Genomic DNA, 17,529 nt, shown 5'->3' on the forward strand with positions numbered 1-17,529 from the left:
AGTTCTGGGGATTTTTCCTGTATAGTATTTATGTGGAAATTAAAATGCAAGGTTCAAAATATAGACAGTAGCTGAAAAAGGTAAAATCTCCAGAGTTTCAGCTATGTTTTAATGCAATCAACTGGTGTGATACAAGTGACATTTGGAAGCATTTGAATTTTAAGCATGTAGCCATCTACTGAAAAATCTGTCTCACTACTTAGGCTTGCAGCAATTATTGTGTAGAAACAATGTTATGAAGATCTGATTCAATTGGGTTCTATCCAGTGAGTATCATTAACCATTAATTGTTTTATCTGGCCCTTATCTACTTTCCAATAATTTTATAATCAATTTCTTCCACCACCAAGTTCATAAGTACACATCATATCAACCTGAACTTCTACACCACCTAAACTAAGCAAGCATCAAACTATATCAGGGTCTAAATAACAGAGCACATTTTTTAAAATGTCATCTATTTGCTATTCCATTCCTTGACCAAAGTTATGATCTGTCTCTAAAATCCTAGAAAACAGAGAACAGAGATGGCATTGGTATTTATAAGGATAATAATGTCAAAGTACTTTTTTCCATATAAATCCCAAAGTAATGTTTTCCCTGATGACTATTTCTTTTTTTTCCCCCCTTTATGGCGACTACTTTTATTCTACATTTTTTTCAAATATCAAATTCTTTCCATTTTTTTTCAAATATCAAATTCTTTCCAAAAGTAACATTTTGATGCTACAATTGCCTTGATGGTGTTTAGTCTTCCCACAAGTATCATGTGTCAGTGTTGAAGCCATCAAGGTGCACCAGTGGTTTTCAATCCATGCTGTATTTGAGAATAAATGTTGAGGCTTTAGGAGAAGCAGGTTTTCAGGCCCATCTTTGATCTACTGAATCAGAATTTCTGGGTTGCACAGTCTAAGCATTTCTTATTTTTAAGTACTCCAAGAGAAATCCTCATGCAAAAGCAGTCTCAAAAACCATTAGATATGAGAATGCAAACAATGTATAATACAAAAGGAGTCGGGAATCAAGAGTCTGCTCATCTAACATAGGAAGGAGAGGAGGGCAGAGGGAGATCCTCATTCTTAATGGGGCATTTTAGCAGAAAGCAGGTGGGAGATGATATCAGAATCACCAGAGGAGCTTTTTCAAATGACTTTCTCCTCCTCAGAGATGCTAATATCCCTATGGAGGAACATGGGTCTAGAGAATAAAATTCTAATGACTCTACTCAGATAAAAACTGTCCATTCATTAATAAAAATTATGTTTGTATTCAATTTATTAACGTAAATAAGACCCTATACTTACCTATAATAATACAACTTGTCATGTTGACAAACCTTCTTATGGAGACTTTGGCATAAACAATTGCTTGCTAATGAGAAATTTTAAATTGTAGATGAAGATGTTATACTGAATGGAGGACTCTGAGCTGGGAAATATGCACATATACGTGTTTCCTTTGTTCTTCTCTTATTCCAGACATCAGCACTGTCTGCCAAGTCCTGTGAAAATGACTCTCCATTCCCAGTTCACCCAGGCACTGCTGAGTGCTGTACCAAAGAGGGCCTTGAAAAGAAACTATGTATGGCTGCCCTGAAGCACAGACCCCAAGAATTTCCAACTTATGTGGAGCCAACAAATGATGAAATCTGTGAGGCATTCAGGAAAAGTCCAAAGGGATTTGCTGACCAGTAAGCTGCTTTCATCATAAATAGAACTTTAGGCATAAGACATCAGAAATGAGTCTAATCTAACCCTCTACTCTGTGCAAACATCTCCTTCTACAGCAACCTAGACAATTTCCTATTATAGGAACTTGACTGTCACCCAAGCTGGCCCATCTTCCTCTTGGTGTTGATTTTTGTAAGTGCCTTTCTCAGAGATGCATTCAACTTTCCCAAAGTTCTACCCTCTAGTCCTAGTTTTGTTATAAAAAGAAGACTCATGGGTCTCTTGTCCACAGGACATATTTTAAATATTTGTAGCACTTCCTGTGATTCCTCTCATGCTAGGGATCCTTGCATACACAAGATAATAGAAGCAATTTTATTGCTGTGCACATTAAGATACTTAATTTCAGTAAAGCATAAAAAAAAGAGTAGTGTTTTTCCTTCACTAGTATATAACTCAGAAACAGTTGTGAATATGGCACATGTACTAGATTAATAAATTTGTACCTTGCAATACTTGTTTAACATGCATAAGAAGTCAGATTATATCTTTATTCTTTATGTTATTCTTGGAAGATCATAAAAATGAACAAATATGAGGGAAACCCTTTATTATAATGGAAAAATTATATATGTATATATCAAATAAATATATATCAAATAAATGTTATATATATACATCAAAATCATTGTCATTCCAAGTAGCCAAAATTTATGAAAACTAGTTGACCTGCCCATTACTGTAAATTTGCAAAGAGGATTTTGCCCAGAATTTTAGAGTTCCCTTTAGTTCCATAAGGATGTGTTTCTAAAAATTAAAATGATTTTTTTAAAGAAATAAGTGAAACTATACATGTCAGTTGTCTAAAACAATAAACTAAGATAGAAAATGAAGGGTGCAACCAGTAATTACGTTCCTTTTAGTTAATTCAGTTAGCAGTTTCATTAACAAGTAGCTACCATGGATGATGCACCTGGCTGGACAAGAAGTGAATAAAGGGACAAATGACCTATCCTCTCAAACAGACCACATGAGAATTTAGGAAAAAAACTATTTTTAAATGAATATATTGATCATAGGTTACCAGTATTATAACCCTTCCTATAAATCTTTAGTGTTTTTTAGATATTAAAACTATAAACTAATGTAATATGCACCCTTTTCCCATCAAAATACTATGAAAATGTAAGTTTTGTTTTCCCATAATTTTTTTAAGCAATCCTATTTTTCTCCCCACAGATTTATGTATGAATATTCTAGTAATTATGGGCAAGCTCCTCTGCCTCTTTTAGTCAGTTACACCAAGAGTTACCTCTCCATGGTGGGGTCCTGTTGTACTTCCACAAGCCCAACAGTATGCTTTTTGAAAGAGGTAGGTCCCAGTTTACTTATGACACATGTTCTATCATTTAGTTCTTGCAATGGCATTCCTTTTAAATGGTGATAGAAGTTGAGATTTTGCAATCAGTAAAAGTTGCTAAATGCCTCCCTTGCATCTTGTTAATTGGAAAATAAACATACTACCTGCCTCTGGGAAATAAATATCAATAAGTTCTTTTGGTCACTGTTCCATTTACTATTTATTTTTTTAAAATCATGAAGTTAATAGTCTGTATTTTTGCTATGTGTGCACAGTTTTCCATAAATCCTAACCATCAAATAAAAGTTTTTCCCTTATTTTCTAGAGACTCCAGATGAAGCATTTATCACTGCTCACCACTATGTCAAATAGAGTCTGTTCACAATATGTTGCTTATGGAAAGGAGAAATCAAGACTCAGGTAAAGATGAGGCACCACTACCATGTTTAAATGTTTGGTTCTGTATTACATACCCATACAATTAGGGTCTTCTAAGAAGATGTTTGTAATCAGAGACAGAGAATATAGTCATATGCTCCAAAAATACTCAAAAATATGGCCCAATTCTTTTTTATTTTCTCTACACAGAATATAAACAATAAGGAATGAGGCTATGTTGTAAAACATGAACTTTGCTTTTAATTAACCTTTCTCATATGCTCGTTATATGGGAAAACTGGTGGACCACTAGAAAATATTTTATGTGTTCATATTAATACATGTTGCAAACACAATAGTAAAAAAATTTTCTGTTCATCACTTATTTCTTCACTAGTTTTTTTCTTGAAATGAAACTTCCTGAATTCTTACTTGTTGTCTGAAACTTTGTGCAGTATGTTATATATCCCTTGACCTTCATGAATTTATTCTCATTAGTTATCTTCTCCAATTGTTTGCAATGCTCATTTTGACTCTTGTGTGGCTACTCCTTTACTGTTAACTCTGTATTTTAATTTTAGTATTAGCTTCTATGTTTCGCTTCTCTCATATCTCCTCAAACATCCAGATTTGTCAGCTTTTTCTTTTCGATATTTACAGTCTCTTTAAAGTTACTTCTACTATGACCCGCAAGTTTTTTTTTTTCTCTAATGGTAATGAAAGAACCTATTTCTTGCTGTCAGTGAATAATTAGCTTCTGTAATGGAAATAGAAACCATTTAATATAATCTTTCATTAGAGATACTCAAATATTCAATGACATTTTCTCTAGTCCTCCTTTTAGTTTTCCTTTTACATTAAGATAGTGTATTTGGTGGATAGAACATGGAAATCTATAATATAAAATCACCATATACATTGCTTAATTAATTGTTAATTTATACTTGCATCAGTATCTAGGAAGTTATCCCAAGGAAATAACATTTGGTGGGAAAAAAAGATTTAGCTACAAAATATTGCTGTCGCATTCTTTAAATAAGAAAAAAATTAAAGATTTCTTAAATGTCTGTTCCTAGAATAGGAAATATCCCAAGTTAATCATAACATACATGTATTCTTTTTTAAGGCTACATAACATTTGATTGTATATATATATACAACATTTTCTTTATCTGTTCATCTGTTGAACATTTGGACTGCTTCCACCTCTTAGTGGTTATATGATATATTGTTAACATTATATTGTAAATTAGTGTTTACTGAAAACTATAAAGCATTACTAAAATAAATAAAAAAGATACAAATCAATGAAAAGATATCTCATGCTTGTGGTTTGGAAAACAATACTGTTAAGATGCCCAAAGCAATCTAGAGACTTAATGCAATCCCTGTCAAAATCTTAATGGCATTTTTTTCAGAAATAGAAAAAAAATCCTGAATTCATAAGAAATATCAAGGGACTTCAAATAACTGAAGCAATCTTGAAAAAGGACAAAGTTGGAGGCTTTAGATGTCTTGATTTCAAAGCATACTACAGAGCAGCAGTAATCAAGACAGTGGAATCATGGCATGAAGATAGATATACAGACCAATGGAGCAGAATAGAGAGAAAACCCAGAAATAAACTTTTGTGTATATGACCAAATGATTTTCAAGAAGAATGCCAAGACTACACAATGGAGTTAAAATATAGTCAGCAAATGACTCTGGGAAAACTGCATACCAACACGCAAAAGAATAGAAATTAGACCTTTGCCTTACCTCATATACAAAATTAACTCAAAAATGGTTTGAAGACCTAAACATTAAGACCTAAACCTATAAAACTTCTACAAGAAAACATATGGGAAAAGCTTCAGGATAGTGAAGTTGGCTGTAGCTTCTTGGATATGACACCAAATCTCAGGCAACGAAAGCAAAAATAAAAAAATATTGAATTATATCAAACTTAAAAACATCTACACATCATAGGCACAATTAACAGAGTGAAAAATCAACCTATATAACAGGAGAAAATGTTTGTGAATCATATATCTGATAAGGAGTTAGCATTCAGAAAACATAAGAAATTTATGTAACTCGATATAACAAAATAATTCAATTAAAGTATGGGCAAAGGGTTTAGATAAACAATTCTTCAAAGAAAACATACTAAATGGCCAACAAACAGTTGAAAAGATGCTCAACATCACTAACCAGGAAAGAACTGCAAATCAAAACCACAGTGACCTTATATCCATTAGGATGGTCACTAGCAAAGGGACGGAAAATAGACAATGTTGGTGAGGATGGAATTCTTGTGCACTGTTGGAAATGCAAAAAGTTTCAGAAAAACAGTATGGAAGTGCCTCAAAAAATTAAAAATAGAATTACCATATGATCCAGCAGTTCCACTTTTGGGTACATATTCAAGAACATTCAAAGCAGAATCTCAAATATTTATTTGCACTCTCATGTTCATTGCCTCACTATTTACAATAGCCAAGAGGTACAAACAACCGAAATCTCCAGCAGCAGATAAATAAAGAAAATGTAGTATATACATACAATGGTATTTAAGAATATTTAAGAGTAATAGCCTCTTAAAAAAAGAAAATTCTGTCACATACTACAACAGGCATAAATCTTGAGCACATTATATAAAATGAAATAAGTCAATCACAAAAAGACAAATATTGTATGATTCCATTCATTGAAGTATCAAAAGTAGCCAAAATCATAAAAATAGAAAATAGGTGATTTTCAAGGGCTGGAGGGATAGGAGAGGGGGAAACGGATCAGTGTTTTACAGGTGCAAAGTTTTAGTTTTGCAAGAGGAAAAACTTCTGGAGATCTGTTACACAATAATGTAAATATACTTAACTACTAAGCTGTATACCTTGAAAGTTGGTTAAGATGGTAAATTTAATGTTGTGTTTTTACCACAATTTTAAAAAAAAGAATGTTTAATGCTATTTCTGATATATGAAGAATATTAATATTAAAATATTTAATGGTATTTCTCTCAAATATGAGAATAATACAACATAATCTCATTCTCACCTGTAAACCTTATAAAATAAGGTAAGGTATCAGATAAGGTTTACACACTCAAAACTTCAACATTCATGAACTGTGGTGTAGGGCTACAGGTTTTTTTTCATTTTTTAAATCTATCATTTCTAAGTAAATTTATAAAAACATTTTTAAAAGAGTGTGTAAGAAGGCACAAAAATTTCAACATTGGGCTTATGAATAGAGAGACATTAGCGCTTTCTTTATTGCTGCTTTGGATCTAACATTTTAAAGGTGTGCAGCTATGTAGATCTGGCCAGAAGAGAAACTGTCATTGAGTACTGAAAATGTGAAAAGATTCATTGAGGATGGTTTGATCTTGAGTCTGGGGCTTTGGCACATAGGTTCTATCACATGGCAGACGTGCTCCATGCAGCTGTTGAGGTCAATGAGTTGAAACTATGATATTATTCCTTCAGGGAGTGTGTTCATCATGAAATGAAGAAAATTGAGAATGTGAATAAGCTAACAAGTTTATTTCTAACTGTTTAGCCAGCTCATAAAATTAGCCCAAAAAGTGCCTACTGCTGATCTAGAAGATGTTTTGCCACTAGCAGAAGATCTTACTAACATCCTCTCCAAATGCTGTGAGTCTACCTCTGAGGATTGCATGGCCAAGGAGGTAAGACAACCCTTATCACCACTGTCATTATCATATGCCAGGTATTGAGTACCATGTACTGAGTGGCAGGCACTCTTCTAAGCTGCATTTCACATGCCTTATCTTAATGGATATCTTATCTCACATGTATCCTACAAAATAAAAATGGATTTTTAACTCCACTATACAGATGAAGAAACAGAAGATTAGTAAGGGTCAATAATTTGAGACCACACAACTAGTCAGTGACCAAGTTCACATGCAAGGACAAGATTATCTGATTTCCATGACCTTACTCTATCTTTGCTGTCTAGTGCAGTATTCATTAGCTGCATATGGCTATTTACATTTAATTATAATTAAAATTAAACATAAATGTTAACATTGAAAACGATTTAACTTTCAGTTCTGCAGCCATAGTAGCCACATTTCAAATGCACAATAGTATTGGACAGTGCAAATACAGATCAGATTCATTATCATAAAAAGTTCTATTAGCATTACAACCATTATACTAATAGAGGTTACTAATGTTTTTATTATACTTTTTATGAATTGATGGTCATCTCAATTTTTTTTTGCCATTTTCTGTTTGCATAATCCTTTCAAGTAGATGCAAATTTGAATAATTGCTTTAGATGAAGATCAGTCTCCGAGGTCTTGTCAACCTCTTTAGTAATAGATAAATTGTGTTGCCTGGTCTTTTTCCATTAAAAATGCATGTCTGTGTTAATAGATGTTTCTCTATAGGACTCTGTTGTGTATACCTATTGCACGTATTATATCTACCTAGATATACCATATCTTAATTTAACTAATCCTCTATTATTGTATTCAAGTTATGTTGTCTTTTCAATGTTTTAAATAATGTTGCACTTAATAGCTTTATGGTTAAGTCTTCCCTTTATCCATAATTATTTTATGAAAATAAATTCTTTTTTTTTGTTGTTGGAATTTCACTCTTGTCACCCAGGCTGGAGTGCAGTGGCACGCTCATGGCCACCACAACCTCAACCTGCTGGGCTTAGGCAATCCTTCCATCTCAGCCTTCCAAGTAGCTGGAACTACAAATACATAACACCACACCTGGCTATTTATTGTAGAGAGGAGGTCTCACCAAGTTGCCCAGGCTGGTCTTGAATCCCCAGACTCAGGCAATCCTCTCCCCTCAGCCTCCCAAAGTGCTGGGATTACAGGCAGAGCCACTGCACCCAGCTGAATATAAATTCTTGAAAATGACATTTTACATTTTAAGGCTTTTATTGCATCTTGACAAATAACCTTCCCAAACACTATAACAATTTTCTTCCTGAGAGCATTCACACTGACTTTTATAAACATGATGCCAAGGCTTTTAAGCCTATATAATCTTTATTTTTATTATTTTTTTACTTTTTGTATTTCAATAGCTTTGGGGGTACAAATAGTTTTGGTCTGGGCTTTAGGTACCCACCACCCCACCTGTGCACATTGTACCCAATAGGTGATTTATTTTGTCCCTCTACCTCTTTTCCCCTCCCCCTTCTGAGTATCCAGTGTTCATTATACCATTTTCTATGTCTTTGCATATCATTAGTTTACTGCTTATATGTGAGAACATGCAGTATTTGGTTTTCTGTTCCTGAGTTAGTTCACCTAAAATGATGTTCTCCAATTCCATTCAAGTTGCTGCAAAATACATTATTTCATTCTTTTTGATAGCTGAATACTAGTCCACAGTGTATAGAAACTGCATTTTCATTATGCACTGATCTGTTGATGGGCACTTAGGTTGATTCCACATCTTTGCAGTTGTGAACTACACTGTGATGAACATGCGGATGCAGGTGTCTTTGTTATATAATGGCTTCTGTTCCTTTGAGTAGATATCGAGTAGTGGGATTGCTGGATCAAATGGATCTACTTCTAGTAGTTTGAAAAATCTCCACACCACTTTCCATAGGGGTTGTACTAATTGACTTTTCCACCAACAGTGTGTAACCATTCCCTTTTCTCCACATCTGTGCCAGCAGCTATTGTTTTTTTATTTTTTTTATTAATGGCCATGCTGAATGGTATAAAGTGGTATCTAATTGTGGAGGTAATTTGTATTTTCTTGATGACAAGTTGATGTTGAGCATTTTTTTATGTTTGTTGGTTATTTGTGTATCTTCTTTTGAGAGATGCCTGCTAATGCCATTTGCCTACTTTTTAATGGGTTATTTGCCTTTTTCTTGGTGATTTGTTTGAGTTCATTGTAGAATCTGAATATGAGTCCTTTGCCAGTGGTATAGTTGCAAATATCTTCTCCCATTCTGTGGGCTGCCAACTTGTTCTGTTGGTTATTTCAACTTGCTCTTTTGCTCTGTAAAAGATTTTTAGTTTAATTAAGACTCATGTGTTTATTTTTGTTTTTGTTGCATTTCCTTTTGGGGTTTTAGCCGTGAATTCTTTCCTAGGGTGATGTTCAGAAGAGCTTTTCCTAAGGTTTTCTTCTAAGATTTTTGTAGTTTCAGGTCTGACATTTAAGTCTTCAAACCATCTTGAGTTAATTTTTGTATATGGGAAGAGATAGGGCTCAGGGAGACTTCTAATGTAGCTATCCAATTTTCCCAGCACTGATTGTTAAATAGCGTCCATTCCCCAGTGTGTTTTTGTCTGCTTTATCAAAGGTCAATTGGTGATAGGTATTTGGGTTTATTTCTGGATACTCTATTCTGTTCTATTAGTCCATGTGTGTGCTCTTGTACCAGTACCATGCTGTTTTGGTTACTACAACCTTGAATTTGAACTCAGATAATGTGATGCATCCAGTTTTGCTTAAGATTGCTTTAGCTATTTTGACTCTTTTTTTTTTGGTTCCGTATGAATTTTAGGATTTTTTTTCTAATTCTGTGAAAAATGACATTAGTCATTTGACAGAGATTGCATTGAATCTGTAGATTATTTTGGGAAATGGGGTCATTTGAACAATGTGGATTCTTCCAATCCGTAAATGTGGAATGTTTCTCCATTTGTTTGTGTACTCTGCAACTTCTTTTACCAAAGTATTATAGCTCCCCTTGTAGAGATCTTTCACCTCCATGGTTAAGTACATTACTAGATCTTTTAGTGTTTTGGCTGTTATTGTAAATGGAATTGAATTATTGATTTAATTCTCAACTTGGTTGCTATTGGTGTATAGCAGTGCTACTGATTTGAGTGTGTTGATTTTGTTTTCTGAAACTTTACCAAATTCATTTATCAAGTCCAGGAGTCTTTTGAAGGAGGAGTCTTTAGGATTCTAAGGTATAAGATCATATCATTAGCATGGAAAAATAGTTTGGTTTCTTCTTTATAAATGTGGATATGCTTTACTTCTTTTTCCTGCCTGATTGCTCTGACTAGGACCTCTAGCACTATGTTGAATAGGAGTATTGAAAGTGGGCATCCTTGCCTTGTTCCAGTCCTAAGGGAAAATGCATTCAACTTTTCTCCATTCAGGATGACATTGGCTATGGGTTTGTTGTATATGACTTTTATTATTTTAAGGAATGTTCCCTTTAAGCCTATTTTGCTTAAGATTTTCATCATGAAGGAATGCTGGATTTCATCATATGCTTTTTCTGTATCTATTGTAATGATCTTATAATTTTTGTTTGTAATTATATTTATGTAGTGGATCACCTTTATTGACTTGTGTATGTTGAACCACTCTTAAATTCCTGTGATAAAACACACTTGATTGTGGTGTATTACTTTTTTAAACATGCTGTGAATTTGGTTTGCTAATATTTCATGGAGGATTTTCACATCCATGTTTATAATAGATATTGCTCTGTAGTTTTCTTTTTTGGTTGATTCTTTTCCTGACTTTGGTATCAGAATGACACTGGCTTCATAGAATGAGTTAGGAAGGATTTCTTCTTCAATGTTGTGGAATAGCTTCAGTAAAATTGATACTGGTTTTTCTTTGAAGATTTGACAAAATTTAGACATGAGTCCATCAGGACCTGTATTTTTTGTTGTTGGGAGACTTCCAATTACTGTTTCAATCTCACTACTGGCTATTGGTTTCTTCAGGGTTTCTATCCTTCCTGTTTCAAGGTTGGGGATTGTATGTTTCCAAGAATTTATACATTTCCTCTAGATTGTCGAGTTTGTTTGCATAGAGGTGTTCATATTAGTCTCAGATGATCTTTTGAATTTTCATTGTATCAGTTGTAATGTCTCCATTTTCATTCCTGATTGAGCTAATTTGAATCTCCTTTTCTTATTTAATTTAGTTAATGGTCTATCAATTTTGTTTATTTTTTAAAAGAACCAGTTTTTTGTATCATTGATCCTTTGTATTTTTTTAAATTTCAATTTTATTTAGTTCTGATCTTCATTATTTCTTTTCTCCTGCTAGCTTCGGGTTAAGTTTCTTCATGTTTCTCTAGTTCCTTGAGGTGTGATGTTAGGTTGTCCACATGGGATCTTTATGCATTATTAATGTAGGCCTTAAGCACTATAAATTTTCCTCTGAGCACAGTTTTCCTGTGTCCCAGAGGTTTTGATAATTTGTTGCATTGCTGTCATTTATTTTGTGGAATTTTTAAATTTCCATATTGATTTCATTGTTGATCCAAAGATCATTCAGGAGCAGATTGCTCAACTTCTATGCTTTTGTTTGGTTTTGCTAGCTTTTCTTGGAATTATTTTCTAGTTTTATGTATTTATTTATTTTTATTTTTATTGGGTTTTTTTGAGTTGGAGTCTCACTCTGTCGCCCAGACTGAAGTGCAGTGGCCGCTCCCGGCCACCACAGCCTCGACCTGCTGGGCTCCTGCGATCCTTCTGCCTCAACCTTCCACGTAGCCAGAATTACAGGCATGCGCTACCATGCCTGGCTGATTTTTTGATTTATTGTAGAGATGAGGTCTCACTGCCCAGGCGGGTCTCGAACCCACGGGCTCAGGCAATCCACTCACCTCAGCCTCCCAAAGGCACAGGATTACAGGCTGAGCCACCGAGCCCGGCTTATTTTCTAGTTTTATTCAACTGCTATCTAAGAAGATGTTTGATATGATTTTGATTTTTTTGAATTTATTGAAACTTAATTTGTAGTCTACTACATGGTCTATCTTAGGGAATGTTCCATGTGCTGATGAAAAAAATGTATATTCTGTAGTAATGGTACAGAATGTTTTGTCGATGTCTGTTAGTTCCATTTGCTCTAGAGTCTGATTTAATTCCAGTGTTTCTTTGCTGACTTTCTGCCTTGAGTATATGTCTGCTACTGTCAGTGGAGTGTTGAAATCTCCCACTGTTATTGTTTTGTTATCCCTTTTTTTTTTTTAGCTGTAGTAGAATTTGTTTTATAAAGCTGAGGATTCTGGTGTTAGGCAAATATATATTTAAAATTGCTCTGTCTTCTCATTGGATTGATCCCATTAACATTATGTAATAACCATCTTTGTCCTTTTTTTTTTTTTTTTTACTGTTGTTAATTTAAAGTCTGTTTGATATAAGAATGGTTACTCCTGCTCATTTTTAGTTTCCATTTGTGTGGAATGTTTTTTCCCACCCTTTTACCTTGAATCTGTAGGAGTCTTTGTGAGTTAAGTGAGTCTCTTAAAGGCAGCAGATATTTGTGCTATTTCTTTTCCATTCTCCCAGTCTATATTTTTTTAGTGGGGCATTGAAACCATTTACATTCAGAATTAATAATGATATGTAAAATATTATTTCATTTATGATACTGGTTATTATCTGGTTGCTTTCTTTCTTTCTTTCTTTCTTTCTTCATTCATTCATTTTTCTTTATTGTGTTGGTGTTCTATAACACCTGTGTGCTTTATGGTTTCCAGTGTTTTTCTACTTGTGTATTTTGATCTTTTGTTTCATTATTTAGAACTTCTTTGGGTATTTCTTGTAGAACTGGCCTGGTGATGACAAATTCCCTCAGCATTTCCTTGTCTGGGAAATACTTCATTTCTTCTTCATTTATGAAACTTAGTTTTATGGGATACAGAATCCTCGGCTGATTGTTGCTCCATTCGAGGAAACTGAAGGTGGGACCTGAATCCCTTCTGGCTTGTAAAGTTTTCCCTGAGAAGCCTGCTATTAGTCTGGTATTTTACCTTTGTAAGTTATTGGATGTTTTTGTCTCACTGCTCCTAAAATTCTTTCCTTCACATTAACTTTGCATAAACAGATGATTATATGACTTGAGGATGACATTTTTGCAATTAATCTTCTGGAGATTCTTTGGACTTCATGTATCTGAATATTTAGATCTTTGGCATGGCCAAAAAATGGAAGTTTTCATCCATTATACTCTCAAATAGGTTTTCAAAATCTGCTGCTTTCTCTTCTTTCTTGGGAACATCTACGATTCTTAGGTTTGGATGTTTTACATAATCCTACATTTCTTGGAGACTTTGTTCTAGTCTCTTGATTCTTTTTTCTTTATTGTTGTCTGATTAGGTTAATTCAAAAGCCTTATCTTCAAGTTCTGAGATCCTTTCTTCTTCTTGTCTAGTCTACTGTTAAAACTTTCCACTGCATTTTGTATTTCCCTAAATAATTCTTTTATTTTCAGAATTTCAGCTTGGTTTTTGTTTTGCTTTGTTTTGTTTTTGTTTTTGTTTTGGTGACTACCTTTTTGGAGGAAAATTTTTCATTTACACTCTGATTTTTTTCTTACTTTCTTTATGTTGATTTTCAATATTATCCTGAAGTTTGTTGATCAATTTTATGAACAACCTTTTGAATTCTATGTCTGGAACTTCAAAAATTTTATTTTGGTTAGGGTTCATTGCTGAAGAGTTGGTGTGGTCTTTGGGTGATGCTGGAGAACTCTGTTTTTCCATATTGTCAGAATTATTTTTCTGGTTCCTTCTCATGTGGATGGACAATTTCTTCTTCTTTGAGATTCCCTGAGGGCTGATGCAGGCACTGTAGGTTCCCCTTGGTTATATATTGCCTTGGTGTGATGAGTTTTCAATTGCCAACTGTGGCAGTCCTGTGCTGGGTACCTGCACTTGCTCACTATGACTTGAGTAGCCAGAGTGGCTTGGAAACTGAAGTTAGCTGGGGTTTGGGATAAGGCCTTCCCCCAAACTGGTTTCCCCAAAGCCCACCAATGTGGTGGGCTGTAATGTTGACCTCCAGTCAGGAGGTGGTGCTTGTGGGAGAAGCCAACTGTGATGGTTGCTGAGGGCTTCCTTTTTAGCATGTGTTGTTCCAAGGAAGCACCCAACCAACTTAGTCAGAGGGCAAGGCTCTGGAGATTGCCCAAGTTCTCTGTTTTAAGCCTTTGAATTGAGTGTGGGGATGGGGGAATAAGCTTAAACACCCCATAAGAGTGCACTCTTGGCTACTCCAGTGGGGATTAGGAGGGAGTCCCAGGCCACCGGGGTAATGCTATTGTGCAGGGCAAGAACATAAGAGTTTGCACAGGAAGTGAGAGATTATTATGGCAACAAGTCCCACCTGGCTCCCTACCTTGGTCTCAGACAGTTTGCCTTGTACATGTCAAAGTGCAGCAGATCTTAGGACCTCAGGCGCTCTTATGGCAACCTACCCCAGCTAGGAACTGTCTGTAGCCAAGGAGTTTTCCCTTAGGGTCAGTTCCCTTTCAGGCCAGCTAGAAAGCCATCATGCTGCCTACAAGAGTTGAGTTCCTGGAATATGGTGGCTGGCACAGCTCAAGGCTTTCTTTTTTCCTACACCATTCCACGTAAACTGCAGCAGGTGATGGCTGTAGGTAAGGCAGTTTCCAGTGAGGGACTAGAGCCCTGCAAGGCTCGGGGGGCCCTTCAAGTTTACAGCAGGAGCACAGAACTCCTGAATTCCCCTCACTCACTTTCCCCACTGCATCAGGAGGCTGCCAGGGGATTGTGGTGGTGCGCACAAGAGTTTGGCTCATTTCGGGCCAGGTCAATGGGTTTTTCTCTTCTTTGCACTCTGTGGTTATTATTACTTATTTGACTAGTCATGGGTCACACTGCTAGTCCTACTCCTTTCTGGGTGCAGAGGAAACTCTGTCTTCGCTTACTCCATAGGAGATATTCACTCTAGCTACCTCACATTGGCCATCTTAATCCCTCTCCTTATTTTTAATTAGACCAACCAGGAAATTAACAATGCATGGGTTCACCATTTCTTTTGTAGCTGCCTGAATACACAGTAAAAATCTGTGACAACTTATCCACAAAGAATTCTAAGTTTGAAGACTGCTGTCAAGAAAAAACACCCATGGACATTTTTGTGTGCACTTACTTTATGCCAGCTGCCCAACCACCTGAGCTTCCAGACGTTGAATTGCCCACAAATAAAGATGTGTGTGAACAAGGAAACACCAAAGCCAGGGATCAGTAAGTACAGTGATCTGAAATGTGTTTCCATTTTAAGTTCATCTGAACAAAAATATGGGCCAGATGAAGGGAAGATTAGGCTGTCACTCATTTCAAGCAGAGACAAAATTCTTTTTATGCTATTTATGGAGTTTAAATATGTGTTCATTGATTTTGTCTGATCGAAAAGTTTAAATTTAAAAATAAATAACAATTGAATTCAATAGAAAAATTTTGGTTATGGAAAGGGAGCTTAGAGTACCTAATTCTGCCTTCTTTGATTACTGTGCATAGTCAAAATAAGTGACTTTTGATTGCAGTGAACTTCTTTCAGGACTTGTTGCTATGTGAGTCCTCCCAGATCTTCCCTTGTGCACATTACACACAGTACCATGTGTCTCAAACTTATCACGAAAGCATGTGGTTGTTAGTCATGTTGGAGGTTCTATTGCATATTCATGCCTCCATTTTCATTGTACTTCCACAACTTTCCTGAATTTCAAATACCACTTCAAAATGGTCTTGAACTCCTCAATCAATAACTGTGCTTCTGCGATTTTCTTTTACTATCCTGCCTGTCTCATGGTGACCCTAGCATTCATTTGATTAATGCCATCTTTTGAACTAACGTCATACTACACATTGCTATTGTAATTCAATTCAACTTTGAAATGAAGATAACATCTCTTAAAATGTGTATAAATTTTTTGGCATCTTTGGTATATTACACATACAACTTTTACTCAGTATTAACTAGTCATGATGGCAAGTATTAATAACTTGTATTTCAATGAAACTATTTCATATACCAAAGTCTATTGACTTGGAGTCCATTTCAGTTAAATCTCTTCTTTTTAATTAAAAGGCAAAAATCAGGTGCTCCGCCTTTATAATAGATATTTCACAGTTCAAAATATGAACATATACACTCATATACACTGTGCACACCTTAATGAGTATTATCTCCTTTCCCCCCCTCACATTAGGTATGCATTTGAACTAAGTAGAAGGACTCATCTTCCAGAAGTATTCCTCAGTAAAGTACTGGAGCCAACCCTAAAAAGCCTTGGTGAATGCTGCACTGTTGAAGACTCTGCTACCTGTTTTAATGCTAAGGTATGATTTGCTAGATTTTATTTATCAACAATGCAAATTAAGAGTTGGTGAACTGCAGTTCCTGGGCCAAACCTGGCTTACCATCTACTTTTGTAAGGCCCACAAACTAAGAATAGAATAATTTTACATTTTTGAGTTGTTGGAGAAAAATAAAAATAATAGTATTTTATGACACATAAAAATTATATGAAGTTCAAATTTCAGTGTTTATACATTAACTTTCATTGGGACACAGTCATCTTAATTGTCTCTTCATTGTTTATTTTTGCTTCTATACAGGGTTGAGTAGTTGCAATAGAGATCATGTATGGCAAAGACTAAAATATTTATTACCTGGCCTTATGCAGAAAACATTTGCTAATGCCTGGTGTGGATAATACTCATCTTGATACAAAACATGGAATTTTGATTTAATGGCCTCATGGGACAGTGTTTCAAGACAAATAACTTTGTTGTGCAATTAATGTTTTCTTACAGGGTCCTCTTCTAAAGAAAGAACTATCTTCTTTCATTAACAAGGGGCAAGAACTATGTGAAGATTATTCAGAAAATACATTCACTGAATACAAGAAAAAGTAAGAGATTTTTAATGTCTATATTCTTCAAATTTATCAATATGTGCTTAGTATTGTGATTTGAAAGCATAATTGAAAGCTTAAGATGTACCAAATGAACAATACAAAGAGGCGGTATAATTAAAAGTTTTTAAAAGTAGTCAGAATATAGTATCTGTGTAAGAAGAAACTGAGTTCTTTTTAGGGGAATAATGCCATGTGTATCAGGTGAGTGGCCAATTAGAACACAGCCACAAAAATATAAATTACAAAATCTATCTCCAGGGACTTGATTCAAAATGGCAATATTAGTGCATAGTTTTTCAATATTCTTGCCTCAGAGTTTGCTATAGATATTGCTGTACAAAACTAAGGAATTATGAAACTGCTGAAATTATTATTTAACTTCATGTTCTATTGCCTGATGGGAAGATCTCAAATTTTAATCAAATGTAGTGTCAGCCATCATCAGTATGCATTCCCTATAAATTGGAGA

At 34.9% G+C, this 17,529-nt stretch overlaps 1 protein-coding gene across 1 annotated transcript in view; it reads left to right on the top strand.

Moving 5' to 3' along the window:
* GC (GC, vitamin D binding protein) overlaps positions 1-17,529 on the top strand; it is a 53,482-nt gene that overhangs the window by 20,364 nt on the left and 15,589 nt on the right. The window contains exons 4-10 of the mRNA XM_008061162.1: positions 1,479-1,690; positions 2,910-3,042; positions 3,356-3,450; positions 6,955-7,084; positions 15,182-15,384; positions 16,350-16,479; positions 16,957-17,054. Coding sequence (XP_008059353.1) covers positions 1,479-1,690; positions 2,910-3,042; positions 3,356-3,450; positions 6,955-7,084; positions 15,182-15,384; positions 16,350-16,479; positions 16,957-17,054 — 1,001 coding nt within the window. The remainder of the gene's footprint in view (positions 1-1,478; positions 1,691-2,909; positions 3,043-3,355; positions 3,451-6,954; positions 7,085-15,181; positions 15,385-16,349; positions 16,480-16,956; positions 17,055-17,529) is intronic.

Source organism: Carlito syrichta, unplaced genomic scaffold (genome assembly GCF_000164805.1).
Source record: "Carlito syrichta isolate Samal-C Ts95f unplaced genomic scaffold, Tarsius_syrichta-2.0.1 Scaffold305121, whole genome shotgun sequence".
In the NCBI taxonomy this organism is placed as follows: Eukaryota; Metazoa; Chordata; class Mammalia; order Primates; family Tarsiidae; genus Carlito; species Carlito syrichta.